The 26,472-nt window shown below is 36.8% G+C and overlaps 1 protein-coding gene across 1 annotated transcript; it reads left to right on the top strand.

Moving 5' to 3' along the window:
* Positions 1 to 139: 139 nt before the first annotated feature.
* SPACA1 (sperm acrosome associated 1) lies at positions 140 to 25,597 on the top strand. The gene is made up of 7 exons (XM_081942494.1): positions 140 to 560; positions 1,149 to 1,205; positions 7,019 to 7,120; positions 8,573 to 8,679; positions 10,571 to 10,706; positions 23,003 to 23,123; positions 24,836 to 25,597. Exons 1-7 carry the CDS (start codon positions 401 to 403, stop codon positions 25,047 to 25,049), a joined length of 897 nt encoding a protein of 298 aa, XP_081798620.1. The 5' UTR covers positions 140 to 400; the 3' UTR covers positions 25,050 to 25,597.
* Positions 25,598 to 26,472: the final 875 nt, after the last annotated feature.

Consider the following 26,472-nt stretch of genomic DNA (forward strand, 5'->3'; position numbering starts at 1 on the left):
GAGGAAACTCCGCGCAAGGAATTCAAACGTAAAAGAAACCTACGCTGAGTCGGCCAGCTTCAACGTGGTTTTGCACAGCGGGGTAATTGTGGTTGGGTGTTTGTTTTTTGTCCCTACGGGCGGGGGGGGGGGCTGCTTGTAAGGTCTCTGGCAGAGAAGAGGGGAAAGATGCCTGCATCTTTACAACAAGGGCCTTTAGGAAAAGGAAAAGGAAGGAAGAAAAAGGCGCCCGCTATTATTATTATTATTTTTTTTCCCCTCCCGCCGGGAGCCTCCCTTCGAATTCTGAGCGGGTTGCATTGTGACGCCTGAATGGTTGCCGCCAGTGTGGCTCCCGCTCGGCTCCGCTCGGCTCCCGCGCGGGCTCGGCGCAGTCAAGGCGCCGCAAACCAACCCAAAAATGGGGTTCCGCAAAACGGGAGGCGCGTGCACGCTCGCCTTCTTGCTGAACCTGTTGTTGAACCTGCTGCTAGCCGAAGATGAGCACGACCTCGGCTTCAACGACTCGCTGTCCCTCGAAGCGGCTTTAGCCGAGCCTATCGTGAGGCTGGTGGACTCGGGTGAGGAACTCGGGGCGGCGCAAAAGGGAGAGACAGAGCGACAGAGAGCGCGGCTTACCGACGCTCAGCCTTTCTGAGGTTTTCCCGAAAAGGAGGAGCCCGTCAAAGGCGGGCTGTCGAGAAGCACGCTTGTCCTTTGGTTTAAGAAGGGGGAGGATGGCGGCTGGATATCGTGGAACACAGAACAGCTGGGGGGAAAAAACCTGCATATATTAATATATGTTCCTGGTATTGATATTCTCGCAATGTGTGCTTCATCGCTGTTCGAGAATAAATGCAAAGTTGGATTTTGAAAGTTAACATTAAAAGGAGGCCCCATAGAAAGATATACATTCTATTTCTTAAAAGCAGCTTTACATTTAAAAGGTCAAGTAATAATTTAAAATCTAAGCAAAGAATATACACGAAATGTAGCCTTGGGTAACTAAATTGAGGCAGAGTCCAGCCTGCTTCACATTATTTCCGGGGGTGGGACTGGTCCAACTATATTTCATTTCAGGTGAACTGCACTAAAGAATTTAGGAAATACATTTGACTCCAATTAGGGAACTACATCTTACCAGCTTGTGGTAATTCATCCTTTTGCAGGTGAAAATTTGACAGAACCTAAAGAAGTAGAATTTGGAGAATGCACTGTTACATGTGGTAAGCATATATATAAATAATGCTAAGGATAGTTTTTAAAACTAGTTTTGAGTTGCATTTCCTTATTTACTTAATGGTGATTTTCAATAATTGTTAGATATAACTTACAAAAACAATCCAGTTGATTGTCATTAGAAATTTAGGTCAGATCTGTTGTTAATTTCACAGCCTGTAAGCTCCTTTTTAAAAACCCAGTTCCTTTTCTTTATTGGCTATGAGCTGCTTTCACCAAAGTAACAATTTCCCTCTATTTGTGAACATCTGTGAGATGTTCAGAAGCTGAAAGACCTTCTGATGCATCATCTCACAGATGTCTTCCCACTTACAATATTGCCAGCTCTATTAGCACAAATCACTTCTCCGCTATAGCCTATTCAGCACTTATACAATTTATTAGTTGTGTTATGGGAAGTTCTGGCCTCAGAAGGAGTGGAGGGTTTTTTGAAGTAGAGCGCTCATTGTCTAGTGACAGATGTCTGGCTTCATGCAGAGAGGAGCAAATCGGATAGGTGTTTCTCTCAGTGTGTTTATTTCTTAGGTAGCTGAGATAGAAAACAACCTGGCTTGTTTGTTGCTGGATTTATGCAGTAAAACAGGAAATATCCTCTATCCAATGCAGTTAGTAATACTAATATTTAAATTGTATATACACATACACCTTAAAATCATACCTGCCACCCAGTTGGTATCTATTTTATAGTCAAATATTCTCTATTCTTTCTGTATCCAAATAATTCAACAAGTCTTATTTTGACCCACATATTATCCCGGTTCTTTTCATTATACAATGGCTAGGTTTTCAGCTATTACAATAGGATTGCTAGCAGTAACTCATATCTAACTCATCCTCATTTAGAGTTTTTCCCTTCTCCCTGCTTAATCAATAATCTTTATCTGGGTTGTAGTTTATTTCCGAAAAAATATTTTTTATGGTCCTAGCCTTATGTAGCTATAACCTGCTGTTATAAACATTTTAATGACTTCTGTGTTTCATTTAAGAATTCTTTCTTTTTTGTTTTGAATCACTGGTGACTTCTGGTGACTTCCTAAACAGTTTTCTTTGCAAGGTTTTTCAGAAGTGGTTTGACATTGACTCCTTCCTGGGGTTAAGAGTGACCTAGTGACTTTGTGCCTAAGGTGGAATTAGAATTCATGATCTTTTGGTTTCTAGGTGCCTTTAATCATTGGTGCCTTTAAACACTACACTAAATTGTCTCTAGAAACTCTGCAGTCAAATTAATATATATCATCTTTGATGACAAGATTACCAAGTAGGTAACCTGTTATCTTTTTTTTTTCTGTTTCTTCCCACGTTGCAAAAACCTAGATTTTCCTGCCTAAAAGTGGCCTTTTTTCTATGGAAGAATGTTTCCTGTTCTTTTCAAGTTGCTATTTCCAGAAGCTCTTGCTATTTCATTCTAATCCACTTAAGAACTAATTTTTTTCTCTGTCTCTCCTCTCCTTGATCTTCAGAAATCAGTTGTGAAATACATACCTATGATCCAAAGAGTTCTGTTTAAAATCAATGTATGGTAATCAGTTGACTATTTTCTTCAGCTAGATTCTGAATGCTTCCATTGCCCTTAGAAATCATCCAGTCACTTGACTAGTTTCTACAGGGTTTGTATTTATTGTGAATAGATAGATAGGTTGTGTGGAATGGGAGTCTAGGTGTGGATTGGGAGTATATGAGATTGTATAGTTAGTTAGCAAGCACTCCCAACAGCCAGAATTACTTACATATATATAATGAATTTAGTAGAATAAATGTCAGAATAATCTTGATAGTTATAGACCCTGGATTATAATTTGGATGATAATAGCACAAGAAAAAGGATGGGATACTAGAGTATGTTCGCTATCTAAAAAGGCCTTAGGAAGTGAATGGAGACCATTATCTCTCCCATCCCATCTATACTTTCCAAGGACTAGAAGAATCCTTTGTTATCTTTCTGATGTGGCTGTTGCTTCCCCTACCTCCCTACTCTCTTTGTCATCATCAGTTTTTGTTACACTCTCTGACTATGAAAAATATTCCATAGGCTTTCAAAACAAGAAAAATATTTTCAATAAAAGTGTCAATTCCTAGCCATTTACATTTCTAGTTATTGTATATTTAAGTTGAGCCATATTCAGCCGTGTTGTAGAATCCTTATTTTGTGACAGTTGCAGTAAATATTGTTGCTTCCCTCTGTCACATGTTTTATGACTTAACGTAGTCCAAGAAATATTATAGTATCCATCAAGTTGTGCTCAATAGATTCAAAAGTATAAAACACCCCAAGTTATTTTTGATATGCCTAAAATATAATTCAGTATTCCAATAATTATTCTGTTTATCTCTAGGTCAACAAAACATATTTTTTTTAAAAAAATCATCTTTGCTCTCTGTACTGTTCAATAAACAAATGTCTCTATAATGGATGATAATCTGATAACTTGCTGCGACTAAACATCTTTCCTCCCTCGCATTATATGTCATTTTAGCAAGCAGAAAATGCAGTATTTGGCATAAGAGAGGAAAGAAAAAAGCAAAGTAACATAGCATTTGTGTTTAATATCTTTACATTTTTAAAAAATGGCATGGCATTGCTAAATGAAATATTGACAATAGAAATTTGAGATTCTTTATGTGATTTGAATTGCATATACATGTATCTCTTTTCTGTTGGCTGGAATCCTCTGCATAACTAGGAAATATGTGCTTTTAATTGTTTTTTTTACTTATTCTGGAATAAAGAAGATAAGTGAAAATAATCTGAAATGATATATAGGTAGTCCTCGACTTAACAACAATTCTTTTAGTGACCATTTGAAGTTACAACAGCATTGAAAAAAAGTGACTTATGACCATTTTTCACACTTATGACCATTGCAGCCTCCCTATGGTCATGTGATCAAAATTCAGATGCTTGGCAACTGGCTCATATTTATGGAGGTTGAAGTGTTCTGGGATCATTTGATCACCTTTTGCGAACTTTTGACATGCAAAGTCAATGGGGAAGCCAGATTCACTTAACAACTGTGTTACCATCTTAACAACTGCACTTAACAACTGTGGCAAGAAAGATCATAAAGCAGCGACAAAGCTCACTTAACAGCTGTCTCACTTAGCAACAGAAATTTTGGGCTCAATAGGCAATAGTGGCTTGTGCCTCATTGCATCAGACCCATGGCTGTAGGGCAACAATTCATTCATTTGGACTGCTGGACTTTGCATAGCATGTTCATGGCTACATTTCAAAAGTAGGCTTGGTTTGGGGGGATATAGGGTTTTTTAAGAGGAAAAATTGGTCTATTAAAATTTTACAGGTTTTAAAGCACCAGCTTTGCCTCTTGACCAATTTCTCCCACGCCAAACTTGGTACTGTTTTATTCAGGTTTTTTAGTGTTACTGTGATGATGAACAGAGTCCCAACCCTCTTCATGTAAATTATTTCCAGAATTCCATTAAAGTACACATTGCTATAGCTCCAGTTACCAAAACTGGTATATTTTGTCAGATAAATAGAGAATATTTGGCTATTTACCTTAAGTAACACTTTGCTCACTGGCCAGTTAGATGCGCTGTGTGTTCTTGATTGGCCCTTTACTGCTCAAGTTCCCTTTCCTTTCCTTTGCTAATTTGGCTGAATGCAGGCAGAGATTTTTTTTTTAAAAAAGTTGCTTACTTGCCTGTAGTCTTAAGCATTGAATAGTAGGAGTTTGTGTCCTTTTGCCTCACCTCTGAACTTTTTAATATAAAATAGGCTAAGTGGTTGAGATCATTATTATACTGTACTGTGACCAGTGGTGTGCTGAAGTTACTACCAGGTTTCTGATCATTAACATTTTCTGGTGTTTGGCAAGCTGGTGAGAACAAAACTGAGCTATGATACCTGGTATGCAATTCAGTTGATAACACAGCAGTGGCAATGGAGCCACCAATATCAGTGAGGCCTAAAAGTGTGTGGAAAATGGGGTGGGAGGGGAATTGGTTGTTAAATATTCACCTGCACACCACTGACTGGGGCGATTCAAAATCAATCATCTCTACAAATATTGAATTAAAATTAATATCTTACTCTGGAGAATGTAAATTTGAATACTTACAATAATACAATAAAATACAACACAATAGGAGAGTTGGAAGGGACCTTGGAGGTCTTCTAGTCCAACCCCCTGCCTAGGCAGGAAACCTTATACCATTTCAGACAAGTGGCTATCCAACATCTTCTTAAAGACTTCCAGTGTTGGGGCATTCACAACTTCTGTAGGCAAGCTGTTCCACTGATTAATTGTTCTAACTGTCAGGAAATTTATCCTCAGTTCTAAGTTGCTTCTCTCCTTGATTAGTTTCCACCCATTGCTTCTTGTTCTACCCTCAGGTGTAGATGGAAATCTACACCTGAGGGTAGATGGAAACTTGATGGAAATAGTTTTGCCCATCGAAAACCGCCACAAGTACAGATCGTGCATTCCATTATTATCACTCTAAAATGAGGATGAAATTTATTTCAACATCTTAGACCAGGGGTTCCCATCCTTTTCTCTACCCTGCACCCCTAGAACACCTCTGATATATTCTCGCGCCCTTACAAAAGTAAATAATATATGCATATAATTATGCACATGCACTATAATTTTGAAACTTCTAAACCAGTGATGGCTAACCTTTTTGTTGCCGCCTGCCGAAAGCGCACCCATGCAACACCCCGCCCACGTGCCTACCTCCATAATGCAATGCATGCGCAACTCCCTGCATCCTGTTTTGGGCCTGGAAGGCCTCCTGCACCAACCTAGTAGCCAAAATGAGGCACAGGGGTGCCACGCGAGGGCCCAAAATGCAATGCAAGCACCCTGCGCACGCACCCTCCCACACATGCACACTCATCCTCTGCCTGGGCCCCGGGTCCCATGCATGTGCGGCAGAGACCCAAAGACCAGCTGGCCAATAGGAGGCGCGCGTGCATGCACGGTGGAGCTGGGCTGGGGTGATGACTGGTGTGCCTGCAGTGAGGGCTCTGCATGCCACCTGTGGCACATGTGCCATTGGTTTGCCATCAAACCCCAGGTTTTTGCACCCCCTGGAATATTGTTTCACACCCGCAGGAAACCTGTCTTAGACATTAATTTTAAAAACCCTATAAAACATATAATCCATTCAAAGGAACATTTTGAATCCATGTTAACAGAAATCCATGTTAATCCTAAGGACACCATACACATACAGAGTCATACTCACAAATACAATTAGTGAATAATTTAAAAATATCATTTGTCTTACAAGAGTTGTTTAGAGGTTGAGATGAATGTGACATCTGAAATGTCTTTAATTTGTATCTTCTTTCTGGAACTCCTAGATCCCATAACATGTTCACTATTCTGATTTTTCCATTGCTATCAATAAGCATTAAGGATGCTCAGTACCTGATTGGGAATGAGCTCATCAGAGCAAAAATGCTTCAGGCACCAGATGGTGGGTGCTTTGAAAGGCCAGGTTCATGAAAGCTGCAAGCTAACGTTGATATTTAAATTTTAATTAACTTGTTTGTTTCAGTAGTGTACAAAATGAAAGTGCGTATCAAATTCAACTAAAAAGAGAACATTTTTGCATTGTGAGATGATGATTTTAAGAGATTAGGATCTAAGCTGCATTTTACTTATAAAAAGACTTTTCTTTTCCCTGAAGGCCTTTAGATTTTTGGCACTTTTGTTTTAAGAGATGGGATTTCCAAAGAGAGGAAATTAAAAATATGGACTGGGGACATATAGAGATATATAAATAAAACATACAGCTACAGACATACTCTTTTTAATCATTTTGATCAAAGGTATTGGCATTCGAGAAGTTATATTAACCAATGGATGTCCTGGAGGTGAAACGAAGTGTATTGTTCGTGTTGAAGAATGCAGAGGACCAGCAGATTGTGGCTGTAAGTCATGATGTAATGATACATTCTAGTTAGCCTATAAGAATTCTATGGCTCCCTTCCATAATAGCATGCATTTATTTTAAGACTGGTTATTTATTTACTTAAACTTATAGGTCACATCAATCAAAATAAAAACTCTTGGCAGCTCTAACAATGTATAATAGTTAAAACTAAAGCAGCATTCCAAAACAGAAAAAAGAACAAATGGTAATAGAATGTTCACAGTGGCGAGAATAACACAGCTAGTTAGCAAAAACAATACAGAATGCACAACAGGAAGCCAGATCACAAGGCACCCTCTTCTAGAACCTGCATGTAACCCTTGGGGAATAGCATGGTTGCCACCACAGGACAGGTGGTCTAGGATCTGCCATATGCCACTTACCTTCAGGTGGTGTGTGCTCTTTCTGCTGACAGGCCTACCTGAGACTCGTCCAGCTCTTACAATGCTTCCATTCTTGAAATGGTTTTGGAGCATGCTCTTCTGCAGCTAGCCTCCCAAAACCACCTGAAAGCACACTTTGTGCTTGTGCAATTTTGGGAGACCTGGCAAGAACACAGCCCTCACTCTGACTTTCACAAGGTCTGAATGACCCATTCATTTAGCCTCTGCAGCCTCCAAAAATTGTGGAAGAATGAGGTGTGTTTTTGAGAATAGTTATCGGGTGTTCGTGAACATTCACATGTCACCAAAACCTTGTCGTGTGACACTATTGACATGCACAATCATAGCTTTGCCATCACTGTCTTTATAAATGACAAATAGCAACCTAAATTGCATTTGGATGTGGTCCTGTAATGTTTTAGATTGGAGGCACTTTTTTAAAAAAAAGTAAGAATAAGCTGAGTTGCATGATTTTTAAAACTATTTTAATTTTAATTATAATTTCCAGAGCTTTAGATGTTTGGAATGAAAAAGGAGAGGCTAACCTCAAATTGAGCTAAATTCTTGGTGATTACATGGATGTATCCCAGGAGTAAAATTCAATAGGTTCTGATAGATTCTGGAGAACCGATAGCGGAAGTTTTGAGTAGTTCGGAGAACTGGCAAATACCACTTCTGGTTGGCCCCAGAATGGGGTGGGAATGGAGATTTGCAATAGCCTTCCCCCAGGAGTGGGAATTTTGCAGTATCCTTCCCCTGCCACGCTTACCAAGCCATGCCCACAGAACTGATAGTAAAAAAAAATGAATTTCACCACTGATGTATCCATGCAGTTTCCACATGGAAGTGGTTCACCACTGTAATCTTATAGAATGCTTTTTTTCACTTCACTTCTTCAGTTTAGTTTACAGCTCTGGTGGACTCATATCCAAGTTCTAACCAAGCCCAACACAACTTAGTTTAAGAAAAAAAATAATGTAGTGCGTAGTATCATGTAATATTATTTAAATATTTTAATAATATTTTAATAATGTCATAAAGTGATTATTAAAGCTGTTTTCTTTTAGGGGGCAAACCTATTTCTGAGAGTCTTCTTAGTGTGAAGATACCATGTATATTTGTACCTCCAGAAAATCGATTTCAATACATTTGGAAAATGTTGATTCCAGACCAAGTAAGTAATACTGTATGTTTGTATCTTGTGAATTTATTATGTGATTTTGCAAATCATTTCCTACATTTTGTATCTAAATTAATTTAACTATTTATTAGATAGATCTTAAATGAGGCATTATTAGAATGACTACGGATCTCCGCTCCTTCCGTCAGAAACTTAAAACCCACCTCTTCCAGCTAGCCGGCTTGGCCTAATTCCATCTTTCCCACCTCAGTTTCATTTCTAAATTTTTAGGATTGGTTTTAGGGTCTGTTTTTTAATGTTTTTAATTTTTATAAATTCGTACAGGGGTTGTTTAATTTGATTTTTAGCTATGTATATGATTGTTTGTATGTTTTTAAATTTATTCCTGTACACCGCCCCGAGTCCCTCCGGGGAGAGGGGGCGGTCTAGAAATTTAATAAATTATTATTATTATTATAATTATTATTAAAATTAATGCTACTTTTACCCGATTCTAGATCAGAGAAAAAGATACAACCTTGAATGGCAAAATTCAAAGTTAACATGAAAAATATATGAAAAGTTATTTTAAAATGGTTCATTCTTTGTTGCTTTCTGATCTAAATAAGACACTATCTCTACTCCGTCTATCATCCTTCATTATATTTCCCTGAGGAAAGAATTCTTTTTATTTGCAACAAATCTCTCTTTAAGTCCATCTCCAAGTTCAACCACATTATTTTCCTCCATGCCAAGTCCAGATGAATTCTGTCTTTTAAAATATTTTATTTAGGATCAAGCTGTTCAAACCTGAGGCACAAGTAGAATATGAGAACAAATTTAAACTATAAACTATATAGTAGTCAATACTGTTAGCTAGATTTTTATAGAAATTTGTCTCATCTCCATTTTTCCTTATTTAATTAAATAATAATAATTTTGATATTAACATTTTCCTTAAACTTATTTCTCTGGAATATATAGTGTAAAAGAAAATCAGTAAGAGTTATAAAATTATAATTCATTCTATACTTTATCATGATTAACACTCTCTTTGACTTCCAGAAGATATTAAAACCTGGGTTTCTGTCTAAATGGTAGGTCTAGAATATGAGAAGAATATTATACTGTATTTTTCAAAGTATAAGATGCACCTTTTCCCTCAAAAAAGAGGCTAAAAACTTGGGTGCATCTTATACACTGAATAGAGATTTTTGGCCTCCCGAAACCCTGCCCCCTTCACCAAAATGGCCGTGCATAGCTTTTAGGAGGCCTACAGAGTGCTCCTGGGGGCTGCGGAGGGCAGAAATGAGCAAAAAATGGGCTGTTTTTTGCTCAATGTTTCCCCCCCAGGCCCCAGGAGCACTCTATAAGCCTCCTAAAGGCTATTCATGCTCTTTTTTAAAAAAAAAAAAAAAACAGGCTCGTTTTTGCAAAAAATGGACCGTTTTGGGGAGGTTTGCAGAGTGCAAAAACTTTTTTTTTAATTTGCCTCTTCAAAACCTTGGTGCGTCTTATACTCCGGTGTGTCTTATACTCCAAAAAATATGGTATGTGCATTTGCTTTTATGGTTTTGTAATGTAGTTACCTTTTATTTTTGTATGGATTGTTAGCAACCGGATTTATATATTTAAAATAAATAAACAAATTACACATGAGCGACCAATTTTTGACTCTCCAAATGTTGCCAAATAGTTCCCAGCAATCTCTGTCACTGTGGCAAATTGTGGGGTCCTTAGTGTTGTGGTTTGGCAACTTTTAAAGGATCATAGGATCCCTTTTTGTGAACTAAAATGATAATGTGACTGGAGTCTTCAAAATATTTTTGTTTTGGATATTATAAGAGACCACAGGGAGAAAGGCACCAAACTTTTCACAAGATGTTGATGTAAATTCCTAATTATGAAATTCATTTTGTCTTTTTTATCCCCTTTTAATCAATAGCAATCACTCATTATTCCTAATGATTCAGCTATTTTGGAAGTACACAGAGATACTCATCCTGTTGCATTTGAGTGTGATACAATAGAACATGATGAATTGATTGCATCTGTAAAATACACAGTTTACACCACAGCTGGTAAGTTCATGAAATTTGTAACTGTTTAGTCAGATAGTACTTCTCTTAAATGAATCTTTATAGGAAGAATCACACAGTTGTTGATTTATTTATTTTCAATTAAATGTTTAAAGTGCACAATCCTTTATGATTCCCAGCAGCATAAAATATATTAGATTTAAAATAACAATCCACACCACACAATAATATGAAAGGAACATCTGGAGAAAACAGACGCTATCAAATAGATCATGTTACCCACAAAAGGCTCTCCACTGCTTTAGACAAAGGCCCGGGGAAAGGCCCAGGCCTTAAGGGATTGTCTAAAAAATAGATCAGAGTGCGGTCTAGACTGATTTGTATATACTTCCACTTCCTGGTCCCTGTCAGGTAGCATTGCTTAATTTATGGAAACAGGAACTTGCTAAATTTACTGTATCACATAGCACATTTTTGTATATGAGAGACCAGATATCTGAAATTCCATTAAAATAGGAATGTTTGGATTGGATGACCCCCCAAAAATGGCGTTTTTTGTCAGTGTTTCTTTGCTGCCATCTAATCTCAACTGCAGTTCTGCAGTCCAGATATGGTGGCCATAATTTAATGGAAATGTGTTTACACCAGTGCTTGACTCATTATTCTCGTTGAGAACTATATTTGTATGGCACCAGTGCATGTTCTGCTTTATTTATTCATTTATGTTAAGTTTCAGAAATGCCTATTTTTAATTAGTATTGTATAACACTTAATATGGATTTTATCTGTAGCATTTCAGAAGACAAGAGCAACAGAAGTAGCTGGTGTCACCGTACTCAGTTCTCCCCAAGCCCTTTGTAAATATCTTGAAATACAGGTAGTCCTCGGCTTACAACAGTTCACTTAGTGACTATTCAAAGTTTCAATGGCACAGAAAAAGCGACTTATCACCGTTTTTCACAGTTACAACCTTTGCAGCATCCCCATGATCATGTGATCAAAATTCAGACGCTTGGCAACTGGTTCATACTTATGACCATTGCAGCATCCCGGGGTCATGTGATCATTTTTGGCAACTTTCTGGCAAGCAAAGTCAATGGGATAGCCAAATTGACTCAACAACCAGGTTACTAACTTACTCACTGCCGTGATTCATTTAATGTGGCAAGAAATGTTGTAAAATGGGGCAAAGCTCACTTAACAACTTAATGACAGAAATTTTGGGCTCAATTGTAAGTCGAGGGCTACCTATTAACAGAGGAAAATTGTAGTGATACAAGTACCTGTAGCTGTCATCTTGCATTTTGCACCCAGACTATATAATAATTCGAAGGCTTCAAATGAAACCTCCAATCAACATGAAAAAATGCCCCCTTCCTAATGCTGTTCTTTTTCTACTGTAGACTTATTCTTAGCTCTGGTAGGTAGTTTTTTTTTAAGGAAAGCTCTTGAAAAAGCTGCTATATACACTGAGCTTATGCCCCGAAGACAAATTCCTTGTGTGTCCAATCACCCTTGACCAATAAAGAATTCTATTCTATTCTATTCCATTCCTTAAGCTCTCATGGAGGAGGGGGGGAACCAGCATGGAAACAATTTACCGTATTTTTCGGAGTATAAGACATACCGAAGTATAAGGCATACCGGAGTATAAGACACACCGGAGTATAAGACACACCAAGATTTTGAAAAGACAAATTTAAGAAAAAAGTTTTTGCACTCTGCAGACCTCCCCCCCCCAAAAATGTTGGTCAAAAAACCGGCCTGTTTTTCGCTCATTTTTGCCCTCCCCAACCCCCAGGAGCACTCTGGAAGCCTCCTTAAAGGCTATGCACGACCATTTTTGCAAAGGGAGCAGGGTTTCGGGAGGCCAAAAATGCTGTATTCAGTGTATAAGACGCATCCAGATTTTCACTCTCTTTTTTGAGGGGAAAAGGTGTGTCTTATACTCCGAATATACGGTATATTGTCTCTTTGTAAAGAAGACAAGTACATGCAGACCACAATGACAACATATACAGAAGTAGAATAGTGAGTATAAAACAATGCCTTTAATTATTGGGTAGAAGTAGACATTTTATTACTTTAATCTCTATACCTCTGTTAAAGCCTGAGAGTTTCATCTTGGTTTGCATTTACCCATCTTACTCATAATTGAAATTTGTAAAGTAGGAATCAACCTTGACAATTTGTCAAGTAAGAAACAATCGATAACAGAAAATAAAATTGAAATGAATGTTCCAACTCTATTATTCTTTAACTCTTGTTTCTGAGACAGTATTTCATTCAATATATATATATATACACACACACACTCTAAGTGCGCTATTGCTTGCTTGATATATTTTAAGGTAAGTGAGTTCACTGTGATAATGAAAATTGTATTGTTTTTAATATTGCGTAAATCAAATGTTATATCGAACTGATTTCTGCTGCTGGTGGCAATTTTGCTCTCCTCTTCCTACATATAACCCAGATGTTGTATATTCTAGAGAAATGAGACACAAAATATAAAATTCATTTTAATAATGTGCCGCGAATTCACATGTGTATGTTGATAAAAAGTAGGGGAAAGGAACAAGGAATATTACTTAAACTGAACATCTCTATTTTTATCTGCCTTTTGTATACATAACCACTAAAAATTATTTTTTAACCTTTTTTTGAAAAAAAAATAGTTTGATTCTTTTTATTCCTCGTGAGATTCATCCACCTCCCAAAGTAGGGTTACTGATTTTCTTGTCAGGAAAGAAGCATTGTAGAATTCATTTAATTTTTTATTATCTTTTCCCCCTCTTTTACAGTAAGGCACATGGGCTATGGATGCCTTATCTCACAAATGGGGGTTGTGGACATCAAGTGAAAGCATATCCCTGGAAGATAGGTATGGCAGCAACGATTGCCAAGCTGTTACACTAAAGCAGGAGGCAGACTTTGGGTGTGTAGAGCCACAGGTTTCTGATAGAGGAAGTTTGTTCTTTTACCCTTACCATGGTCACTACATAGCTACATGCACTAATAAACTGACTCAGTAACTCTGGATTACATTTCTATTTCTGTATAAACCCTGACTTGTAAAGAAAAGTAGAGACTATTAATATTAATCCAAAGGAAGGCACTGAATTCAAGGCAGAGGCAATCTTCCTTTTATTAGTAAGAAAGCTCAACAGTATAAAGATTTTTTAATGTGTTTATAAACTTTTTTGTTTGATCTCTCTCTCTCTCTTTTTTTTTAGAAATCTGCCTTAAATTCACATTCTAAAACATAAAGATTAAAAGAAACATTTATAAATACATACAAAAATCTTTATGCTCCTGAGCTTTCTTATCAATAAAAGGGTGATTGCTAACTCTCACTAGTATATTAGTATAAATTGACTAGCCACAAGAAATATTTTCTAAATTGTAAGGGCAGGGGGGAAAATACTAACGATTACTGACTACGTTTATATGTCGTTTAAAGCACCACATTTATAAGATTCTCACTTACACAGTACATACACACTTCGTCTATTCTTTCTGATAGTATATAGAGAACTCACATGTATTCATGCAAACGAACACATAGTTATGAAGGAAAAAACTGCAGAAATCTGATTTCAGCCATATAAGCTAGCTTGCTTGTTCTTCCTTCCTTTCCCTTCCCTTCCTTTCCCTTCCTTCCCTCCCTCCCTCCTTTCTTTCTTTCTTTCTTTCTTTCTTTCTTTCTTTCTTTCTTTCTTTCTTTCTTTCTTTTCTGTCTTTATTACTTTATAAGTAACTCAAGGCAGGAAACATACCTCATACTCCCTCCTCCTCCTATTTTATCCACATTAACTCCAAGTGGTGGGTTGGGCTGAGAAAGATTGATTGGCTCAATGTCACACAACCATCTTTCATCGGTTAAGGTAGGACTAGAATTCACAGTCTCCTAGTTTCTAGGCCAGCACTTTCACCATTACACCAACATTCCACTTGTCAATGCCTGGTTCGAAACACATACAGTATGCTTTGTCAAGGTATAGATCTAAATCATGTATGTTTGGTTTGTGAAAATGAGTCTCAGCAGAGGCATTTTGGGGTGAGAAGCCGTTAGGAAAAATCATAGCCAACAGTGAAACTAATAGGAGGCTAGGGAAAGGAAGACACTGTAAGATTACAAAAAATAGGTGCAGATAGACCAGTTGGGTGTGATACGTTTAAATTCAAGTATAGTAATTAAGGAAAAGCATTGACAGGATTTGGGATTTTGGTTTGGCTGAACAGTGGCCTGTGCAAAATGGTTCATTCGAATATTGTATCTGATGAGCCAGAATGTGACAGAATGTACAAAACATGTTTTCCATTTCATTTCATGATTGAAACAAGAAGTTTAATCAGTAATCAGCAATACCCTTGTGCTCAGCTTGCAAGTAACAAGGTCAGTTATGTAAATTCCAGTGAGATGGCTGTTACTTCCCGGAAATTAGGACTTTTTGCCCTGTTCAGTTTGTGTATTAATCTCATTCTCATATCATTCCCACACAAGATGAGTTTCCACCATCAGCCTCTCCGATGATGAGACACCATCAGTTGAGTCTCATAATTTATGAAGAGCGTTTTCATGAATAATACTTGTTCCCCCATTGCAAACACTCATCCTGTACTTATAGACAGCAATGAGAAGAGCAAGGCTCGGCCTTTTCTTGATTTCTTACCTTCCTTTCTAGCCTTCCAACACTTATGTTTGCATTTCTATTGTTGGTGATAGATATGTAAAATTATGTTTTTTCCCTCCATAATTCATAAATAATTATTTGAGACAAAGCAATCATTTTTTCCTGGTAAATAAGGGAATTTTCCCCCTGGGCTTACGGCTATTTATGGATACTTGAGGAGGTGAGTTTTACATGCATACAGTTTCACAATTTTGATGTATTTTTTTGAGGCTATTATAGTTTTGCAGCACTTATATTTCATGATATCGAACTTGATTCATCTCCCACCAGCCAGCCTTATTGTCAAACAGTCGTAAACAAAACTCATATAACAAAAAACCAAACAAAACCAAGTAGCAGTTGAGTAGTTTTTCTCAAAGGATTCTGAGAATGGAATTTTAAAAAATGAGTTGGAGAAAAAAAAAATCTTATTAACCAGCTCTCACCCATCCTTCTATAGGTTATGTTTTTGCTGCTGTTAGTGGTAATTTTCCTACCATTAGTGCCCCAATTTAATGCCATCAGCTAGAAACTCAATTTGGACACAATTGCTATTTTGTAAATAGAGTCTTGTCTTAGTATGAAGAAAGTAGCAGTGCAATTGTCTTTTATTTGCATGCATTAAAAACTAGAGATACAAAACTGTCATTCTTCAAATAGTTGGGATAATATAAACAATGTATCCAAGAAAAATGTATTTTCTTCTACATCATGTGCAATTCAGAAATTTTCATTACGGATTTGAAGGGCAATAGCGCAGGCAAATGTAAAAGGCACATTAACTATTATAAGCAATCTTTCAGTTTTGAGGTGGATTTAAGAATAAGACGTATATACGTATAAAAGCTACCCAAAGGGAGCATTTTGGACAAAGTTCATTTTCCTTGTACTAATCTTTGTTTGTTTGTATTCACAATTAAAGTGGCTTCAATTTCTAATCATGTACTGGCTCAGAAACTGTCAGATTTAAAACTTGTGAGTTTGTTTTTGTTAAACATGAGTTACAGCGACTGGATTCTGTTGCAAAACACAACTACTTCTAATTATGGGCCAGGAAATTGCTTTGCACATCAGAATATACCATGGGCATACCCCGTCTTCATAAAAAGTCACTCCTAAATACTCTACCTCGCTCCAAAAATTTAGGATAGAAAAAAAACATTAATTTTCTAATATGTGGGGTTTTTTTTTAAAAAAAAAAAGCCTATGCTGATACACTACAAATTGCTGAAGATCTGTCAATAGCTCTTGATCTGCATGTTGCCTATACTAACAGGTTACATCTAGTAGAAATAAAATAAAAACCCTTTTATGTTTTTAACTGTTTTCCATCATCTCATTAATAAATGAATTTGGTATATGGGCTTGTTCTTGCACTGCTGTTCTATTTCATACACTAGCCTATTTTGGTTTGTAACTTGCTTTTGACAAAACCAGTGACATAAGGCAGTTTATTCATGTTTTCTGATAATAGTTCTGCGGGGGAAGCTGTGTGTTGTAAGTGAAAGGGATGATTCTTCTTATCTTGCCATGTGAGGAGAGAGCCAGACGAGAGCCAGAGTGTGCTCCTTGTTCTGCCACCCATGTGAGGGAGTGTGTTGGCAACAACAGGGGAGGAGGTGGAGGCGGCAGCTGGCCAGTTTTCATAAATGGCAGCATCTCCCACATGAACATGGCACAGTTGGCTGTGCTGAGGCAATTCCGCACTCAGTTTTCATTAATTCAGTCCATTTCCTTTGCAGGCAAAGGCTGTTGCTTTGCAACACTTTGCCCTGTAAAACACATGTGGCATATTAACTAGATTTGTCATTATCTGGAATGATCTAAAGAGGTTCAACAATAGCGATAACATCTAAAGAACACAATATTCAGCCGTTTTGCTGTTTTGCCGAGAAACAAAATATTTCCCTTTGCCTTCCACAGATGACAGCTGTCCCAGCTCATAATTTTCAAAGAAATCTTCTCTCTCCCCTCCCCTTAGATTAATATCCATGCAGGGATTTCTTTTCCTAGAGATATGAAGTCTTCAAATCCTCAGAAGTTTTTTTTTCCTCCTACAGAAAAGGAAAAGTATTGTTCCATATCACCCTGTATACAGGGTATGTAAGACCCTCGTGACTCGAAACTTGGATTATCAAAGTTGAGAGTTTGCACCACAGCAAAAGATAATATAAAAACAAAAATCTTGGAGCCATGGGCAAGAAAGAGGATACAATGCATCCTTCAGATCTGAAGGAGAGCAGTTTGAAATATTCCTGCTGTCTTTATCACTATTATCAGGTGTCAGTTTTCTAAAATCTTTTTAAAAACTTTGTGCAAAAGTAGAGTAATTTGAACAAAAGCCAATATAAGCCTCATATAGAATGCACTAATAGTATCGGAACTAATAATAGCTTGAAGCCTTAAAAAAAAACTATCAGATCTGTTTTGCTGCTTTAAGTTTTGGGATAAGATCTAATTTGAGAAAGTTCTTATACTCTCTTTAATTTTTTTCCACAACATCCCTCAACCCAGGGTTTTTTTTTTTTGTTACATTGTGTATACTGTACAAGTAAACATTGAATCTAAACAATTCTTAACTGAAATTCTTAACTGCTGTATATATTTTGCTGGAGCATATTTTCAAGTTTAAATAACTTGAAAATAAATAACAGTATTCAGACCCTTGAAATCAAATAACAGTATTTAGTCCCTTTAGGCCCTTGTGGTAGCTTCTGACAAGTAGCAGAGGAGAGTTGCATTCTGCTTTTCTTATTCTGAAGATAATATTCTAGATACCTTTTTAAGCTATTATATTACTGGAACAGAGCAAAGATCAAATGAGAGTGACCCATCTCTTTATTTGCAGCAAAATCAAAAATAGTCCTGATTTGCCCATTTGCCTTGCTTTTCCCTAACATTGGCTGATTTCAGAAATCTCAGTAGGATCATATTTGGTTAGTATTTTGATGAAGATCACCAGGATGATTTCTAGGCTATAAGCAAGACTGAGAAAAACCATTTGGGAAGGCATCTCCGTATTGTAAGAAAACTATATAGACACTCCATGAAATCATCATGAATTGAGCACAACTTGAAGAGAACTTTAGCTTATATTTTCAATTTATATATGACTGATGCTATTTCCACATCTTTGAATCACAGGTATGTCTCTCCCTATCAGCCTAGTCTTTGATCTCTTACCACCATCCCTTCAAGCCTCAGTTTGATTCATTGCACTATGAAACACCAAATTTGGTACCCCGAGCACTCTTGTGTATCTACTGATATATCAGAATAAACACAAATACTGTTTGCACTTTCTTACTCTGAGAATGTTTGATGAGAACGTTGCATATTTGATGAGTGCATATTATATTTTCTATATAAACTATACTTATGGATTTAGGTCCAGAAATAATTTTTGTCTGTGTGCACAGACCAGTTTATTATGTTACATTTACAAATAAAAGCCACCCATCTGATAGATTTCCGTATCACACGTAAGAAATTAGAATAGAGTCTTATCAATTACAGCTACACTTACAGAAGTTTATCATATGTGATACACTTGCCACAAAGAGATGTTTGGAAACGGCCTCAGGGACATCTTGTTCATAATAGCAAAAATCATCTACTCAAAAGTTTCATTTACTTCATATAAGGTGGTTACCTTGTATGAAGTAAATGAAACTTTTGAGTAGATGATGAAACAACTCCTAATAATTAAATTTATTTTACATTTTATTTAATATTTATACTAGATAATGGTGGAAGTACCATTAGGTTTATGAATAAAGTCAAATGGCTTAATTGTCTACAAACATGTTTGCCATTAAAAAGAATATTCAGTTGATTTCTTGATTCTACCCAACCTGCCAAATTGCTTGAAAACCTTTGAATCAGAAAGATCCCTGTATTATTTAAAACAAAACTCATAATGATTATAACGGATACCTTTTCTACAATGTAGAATCCAATCTGCATCCAATCCAATTAATAATCCATTTAAGTGCATGTTGCAATCCTTGAATACTTTTTAAAGCAAAAAACAGGAATCAAATTTTCTAGTTGTATTTTGCTTCTGTTAGAAATGTTTATTATCAAGTCAACGGCACTGATGATTATCTCAAGGGAGAGATTCTGGCTTCTTACTGGTTTCTAAATAGCTACCAGACTATTTGAAGCCAGATGATTACACTGTCCTACTGTGACATCAGATAATTGTGTGGCTCTAACAAGCATTGTGGGTATGAGTCTAGAGAGTGAATGTTCGTAGTCTAATAGATGCAATTGTTATGATTAAAGAGAAAACATATATTAGACAATTACCAGTTGTATTAACATTCTTAGGGGAGTAATATGTAGGTTGAACTCATTGATTACTGCTGAATGAAAATGACTATACCTGTTGTTTGAGCCAATGCAAGTTTCCCTCATCATGTTTCAGGAGAGGACTGTGAACCCAATCTGGAAAGAAATAGCTGTTTGCTATGGTTGTAATCCAACTAAGATATTGCAGTTATAGCTTGCAGTTTAAAAGCCATTCACACAATAACTAATAATGAAATACGATCTGTCCAATCGAATCTGAGCTTGTATTCTCACATTTTACAGTATATGAAAAACCTCCTAACCTAATATCCTTCATGTAAATTTAGAATGCAAATGTCAGAATTTCCGACCAGGTGGGGATTTTTGTAATTCAAATACATTTTGATGTATTCATTCTGAGTGCTCCTAATTATATAAGCACACTAGGCTTGCTGCATCTTATCTTGCCAACACATTTTTTATTAGTTTGTTTGGGGCATCTTTAATAAATGTACTACTGGCCAAAACATGAAGTATTTTCAATATGCAAATGAGGTAATAGTGACTTGCAGAATTTCTGTTTAATTTAAAACAATGTAGTATTTCATGTATTTGTAATATCACTACAATAATGATATTACATCATCCATGACTATCCTAATATATTTTAGTCAAAATTAAGATTAAAGAAATTAGATTTTAACTGGCAAAGAATCTAGGTAGCTTGACAGCTGCAATTGTTATTATTCATTTGAAATTAGACTTACATAGAAAAGAATACAATAGTTTTGCTTCAGGATTATAAAACCTTAGTTGGTCTTTGGTGATGGTCTTCAGGAATATGGCTCCTGCTGATTGAAGAGCAAGCAACAACCACGGAGAAACTTGACAGAAACATAAGTGAGAGACATGGATATGTTTGCCTTAGACAGAAACAAGGTGGGATGGTGTGTGAATTCAAATGATATTAACCCTGAACAAGCATTGCACTGCAAACTGGAGGGTATTGGATGCTGTGTTAGAGAGAAGATAGAAATAGAAAAGAGATTGAAAAAGAGCAATGAAAGAAAGTGAGAGGGGGACTAGGGAGGAGGCTAAAAAGTAAGGGAACAATAGTGGAGAGATTTGGAGATAAAGCCAAATGTTTTGCTGGAGCAAATGTATGACATAAAGATTGCATAAAAATTCATTGAAAGGGATGGGAGCTTGTGGCTCTCTGCATCTTGCTGAACTCCATTTTTTCAACAGGGCTTTGCATCACGATGACTAGTCAAAGGAGAGTAGAAGATGTAGTTTCAGAATTTTGGAGTATTACCTTAACGTGTACCTTATTGGAAGATTGGAAGGTGTAAGGAAAGCTTAGGGTAGAGATTGGTTAGTATTTGAGTTTCCAGTTCTCATTGCCCACAAACAACAGGAAGACACAGCAAGTGAGCTGATCTTTATTAAATTAATGAAGGGTTGTGAACTAGTGTTGTAGGCCAAACGTATTTCAGGCAAGCCCGTCAATCTATAGTTCCAAAGAATTGAGCTGTAGCCTAGAACAAGCAGGGATATCAACTACAGGTATATAATGGAGTGTGTGGATGACCTTGGTGGATGAGGAGAAAAGATGTTGGCCAAGAAACAGTCGGACAAGAGAGGCAAGAATGCCCAGTGGCTTAATAGTCAGAAAAAGAAGCACCCACTTTAATTTACCAAGCAGTTAAAAGTGGTGATGGCACATTTGTATCTTTGAAAATTGCCCTTAATGTAACCTTGCAATAAAGCAGGATTACCTCATCTAGTGGTGTTTTCTGTCTGGTTTACCTGGAAGGGCTGACAGGTATAACTACTAATCATGTGCTTTCCCAGCAAACTTGCACATACGCACTTAATCCATAAAACCTGATGATACACCATTCTTTCCCTTACACATTTGTTCTAGTCATATTCATATGTCTAATTAACATACTACCTCATATAAACATGTAAAAAAGACAGAGAAGGTAATTGTTCCAAACGGGTTATAGTGACTTCCGAAAATGAATCATCGTGGAATATTTTAACCTTAATCATTACAAAGGGCACAGGAAGCTGTCATCTGTATCCAGTTGCTGATTAGGTGGGGGGGAGTAGATACGTCCTGGTTTTAAATCTAGTGGGTGACTTAGTGAGCCCCCAGAAGGTTTATTTGATTAGGAACAACTGCTGTAAACCTGAACTAAATTCATATTTTAAATGTGAACAATTCATCTTCAGACATAAGAGTAGAAAGCAAAAATAAAGATTTTATATCTAGTCGGGACACAATTATATTGTCCCAGTATGCTCGACCAGTACCAGTACAGTATACTACTATAATTTCTTATTTTGAGTTTTAAGCATGATCTTTGAGATGTTTAAATAGAATCATTGAAATGTAGTTCAATCTGGTTAGAGGACAGAGGAGTATTTCTTTTAGTATTTTTTTGAATGTCATCTAGTAATTCAGTCTTGTGACAAATGTGTGCTATTAAGCTGTCATTGTGTATCACCATCTTAAAATAACATTTCAAAAGTGCCATAAATAGAGATGTTCAGATACAGACACCCAGCAGAGTAACATATACTTTTAAAATAATAGATAATGACATGTGAAAATTTCCTTTGTTGTTATTTAGTTCTGTACTAATCATCAACTTGGGAGTACAGCACTTTCCACAACTTTTCTTACTTTAGCTTTTTCTCTGTTAGAATCATTCTTTGTATTATATAAAGAATAACTTCAATAGTCATGACTCGAACTTTACTTCAAATATTATGTATTGTTTTGAACTGTCAGTATGTTATTTACTTAACCCATCTGAACCTCACATCGTTAAAATGTTTTATGTAACACTTCAAAGGCCTATTGCACTTTAAGTCAGTTTTTAATGGAAATCTTACAGCAAGCAATTGTATCTATTTATTTTTCTAGTTTCCCACACATTCTTTTAAATTATTTCTGCTGCTATACTCTTAATCTTATCAGAGTGAGGCAGCTTTTTTCCAACTATTTGAAGGTCAATTTTGCCTAAGAGTGTGGTAAAGCTCTGTCTTGTTATTGATCTTACTATTAAAAGATATTCCTTTATATGTCTTGTTGTATCACAGAAACTTCACAATTTTAATTGAATTTCTTTGTTCATTTGCCATTTGAAAGTGTTCAGTCAATATAAAGCAATCTATGATAGTGAAGGTGTACAGCATCCTTTCTTTGTATTTTTTTTAGCTTTTCATAAATTCTATCTAACTCTTAAAATGCGTGGAAAATTAAGACCCTCTTTTCTAATTTTCATCTAGTTTAATTTTCATGCAGTTTATTTTCATAATGGGCATCACAGCAATGAGACTTTTCTTTTTCTTTAGAGCTGGAAACAAGACGTTTCAAGAAGCCAAGTACAGATATCGTATTGGTATTTGTCCTCATAACTGGAGTTATAGTTTGTGTTGGAGTTATCTTCGCAATAACCTTCATCATTCTTAATTGGTAGGTAGAGCATACCTAAATTTTAATTGCATTAGGATTTGCACTTGAGTAACAGTTAACATTCACACTACCCCTCCTCTCTCCAGAAGCAGTGCTGTACTCAGGAGAGAGGTAGGATGATGTGTGAACTCCAGAAGGTAGCTGCAGTATGTTCAAGTACAAAACAAAAACACTCACACAGACTTGCTTCTCTGGCAGATAAGAGAAAGAACAAGATTTCTAATTGAGATGAAAAGTCTTGCACATGCGCACATATATACATAGCTATGCATATACACATCAACGTGCACAAAAACATAATTGCCTCTTCCTTAATGATATACCGTATTTTTCAGACTATAAGACGCACCAGAGTATAAGACGCACCAGATTTTGAAGAGGCAAATTAAAAAAAAAAGTTTTTGCACTCTGCAGACCTCCCAAAAACGGTCCTTTTTTGTCAAAAAAAGGGGGGCTGCATAGCCCTTAGGTGGCTTGTAGCGTGCTCCTGGGGGCTGGGAAGGCAAAATTGAGCAAAAGACAGTTCTTTTTTGCTCATTTCTGCCCTCCCCAACCCCCAGGAGCACTCTGAAGGCCGCCTAAAGGCTATGCATGGCCATTTTGGTGAAGGGGATGGGGTTTCGGGAGGCAAAAAATGCTGTATTCGGTGTATAAGACACACCCAGATTTTTAGCATCTTTTTGAGGAAAAAGGGTGCGTCTTATACTCCGAAAAATACGGTACTTATAGACCTCCTCCAGAATTTCAAAGCAGGTACTTATAAGGCCAACCTTCCTCAGAAGGCAGATAGAGCTGGTGTAACCTATAATAGAAATTTCTCAGAGAGAGATCCAGGAGAGGCATGACATTATGCTGAACATCAAGAAGATTGTTGAAGAAGAAGAGGAAGTAACTTGACCGTGAGGTAGGAAGAGGGTGTGCTCACCATTGAAAAGTCCATAGCAAAAGCATACAGAAATGGAAGGAAATTAAAAGGCATATTAGTGAAGACGGAAAGGAAGGAACTAGAGAATGTAAGAGGGAATTAGATCAGAAATTCAAATGTTACAACTACATGGTGTAACATGAAACATGGCTGAGAAGACCATTTAGTATCCTTTAGTGTAACAAAGCTACATTAAATAATATACGTACGGTATATCTGGAAACACCTACAAAAATGGTTGGATTGAGAAGTTGGATTTCTCTCTTAGTTAAATAGAAAAATCCATGGCTCAGTTGCTGAGCACAATTTTGAAGGGCGTGTGCCTCAGATTTACTCCCTAGCATCTCCAGTTAGAATTGAGAGAGGTTATGTAAAATGTTTGGGGGTTTTTTGCCAAAGAGTACGCTCAACATTTTTTGGGGATAGGGGAACTGAAGATTACAAAATAAATTAGGTAACATATTCATGATCATGATTGGGTCACCCCCCACACCCCTCTGCCCAATTTTAGAACTTACATTTCTGTTGTTTGTTTGTTCTTGATCTCAAAGTAGCAGAAACTGTGCTGTCCATTTTTAACAATCATGGCTAGATGATTTCTGAAGAGTGCAAAAATAAGATTTGGCTACCCAGTGTGATAGTGCTAAGCTAAAAGAATTATTAGAAATGTACTTACAATGCAGAGAGGGATCCCTTTTGCTAATTTTGTTAATAATAACTTATCTAAAGTATCTAGTATCTGGTGACATTTGCCCAATTATTGTTTGGGTGTGATTTTTTATTACAGGGCTGCTGTGAAAAGTTTCTGGCAGACAAAAGTTTGGAAAAATAAGGAGGAATTCGGTTCAGTGAGAACATCCATTGGGGCGGCAACCACAGTCGAAGCATCTCAGATGTCACAAGCAGAAACCTCTGTGCAGGAACCTGGTTCCTATCAGGAGTGGAATGCAGCAGGTGGAGAAGGGGAAGCAGAAGGGGAAGGAGACAAAGGAAATTATTAAAGGAAAGAGGGGGGAAAACTATTTTATATCAGAGAGATTATATTAAAAGATGCACAAAATATTAAAGAGTACCACTTCTAAAAAGTGACTTTTGCTGCTTTGATGAACATTGCTTTGAAACGTTGGAATAATGTGGTGTGAAACTGTAGGAACCAGATTTGAAGGTGGATTTCTCCTCTTACGATTAATGTGGTTCACCGAAGACTTTTTGCCTTTCTGGGTTCTTGAAAACCAAAAATGAAATATTTTAATAAGGAGTTACCAAACTTGCAACAAATAAATGGCACTCTGATTATAAATATTTATTTTGTTGTATCTTTCTATGATGTATTCATGTTTTACAAAATTATGATAGTATATTTACTGATATATGTGATATTTTAAGGAATTTATGACTTGTGTACTGTATGTGCATTTGGCTATAGGCCAGGACAGACCTTTGTTCCTGATTGCCATGGAATTCACTGCACTATTCTGCAATTATATTTAGCAATCTATGAAAGACTTTTTTATGATGTGACATGTTAAAAATATTTTCGGAGAGATGACATGATGTAATCTCATGACAAGCTTGTGTGTTGCTCACATGTTATAGTAAACGTGGAAAGAGGATTCACATACAGTGTTAAACAACAATAAACATTAAGCATAGATTGTACCAAAGGTGTTTTTTCAGAGGTAACTGGACTTTCTTGTTTTCCTTTGAAGACGTTTCACTTCTCATCCAAGAAGCTTCTTCAGAACTGAAGAAGTTTCTTGGATGAGAAGTGAAATGTCTTCAGAGAAAAACAAGAAGGTCAAGTTGCCTCTTGAAAAAGCACCTTTGGGACAACCATGATCTGGATGACTGAGAATCTCCATAGATATTAAGCATAGGTTGTTGAGTAAGCCATTGTGCCATAGGTCAAACACACTAAGTCAAAATGACCAGGTCCATACATTATGTAAGATTTCCCCAACACATGTTAAAATTAAATGTAATAGAGTATTATGGGTAGCATTCAATCAGGTTCAAGTCCACGGTCAGTTATTACTGAATGACTTTGGATTGCTGACCATCTCTCGATTCAGCCTACCTCAGAATTACAGGGATAACAGTCGAGAAAGAGTACTGTATTCACTGTAGAGTGCTGAGATCTAGGACACTGATGTGAAACTCACGTTACATTGTCACGTGACATATCGTGACTTTTCCCCCCTTCACTAAAACGGGTGGGCATGGACAGCATGTGATACATCCAGCCCTCAGGCCGCGAGTTTGACACTTCTGTCCTAGAAGAAAGGCAGGACCTAAATATAAATAAATAAATACATAAATTGTAGAATCCCGATAACTGATTTTCCATTGTCCAAATAATAGCTACTCTAAATTTGCATATTTCTAATGTCAGGCAAAGGGATTAGAGCATGAAGGTGATTTTTA

This window comes from Natrix helvetica (assembly GCF_964273705.1).
Source record: "Natrix helvetica genome assembly, chromosome: 2".
NCBI classification, from domain to species: domain Eukaryota; kingdom Metazoa; phylum Chordata; class Lepidosauria; order Squamata; family Natricidae; genus Natrix; species Natrix helvetica.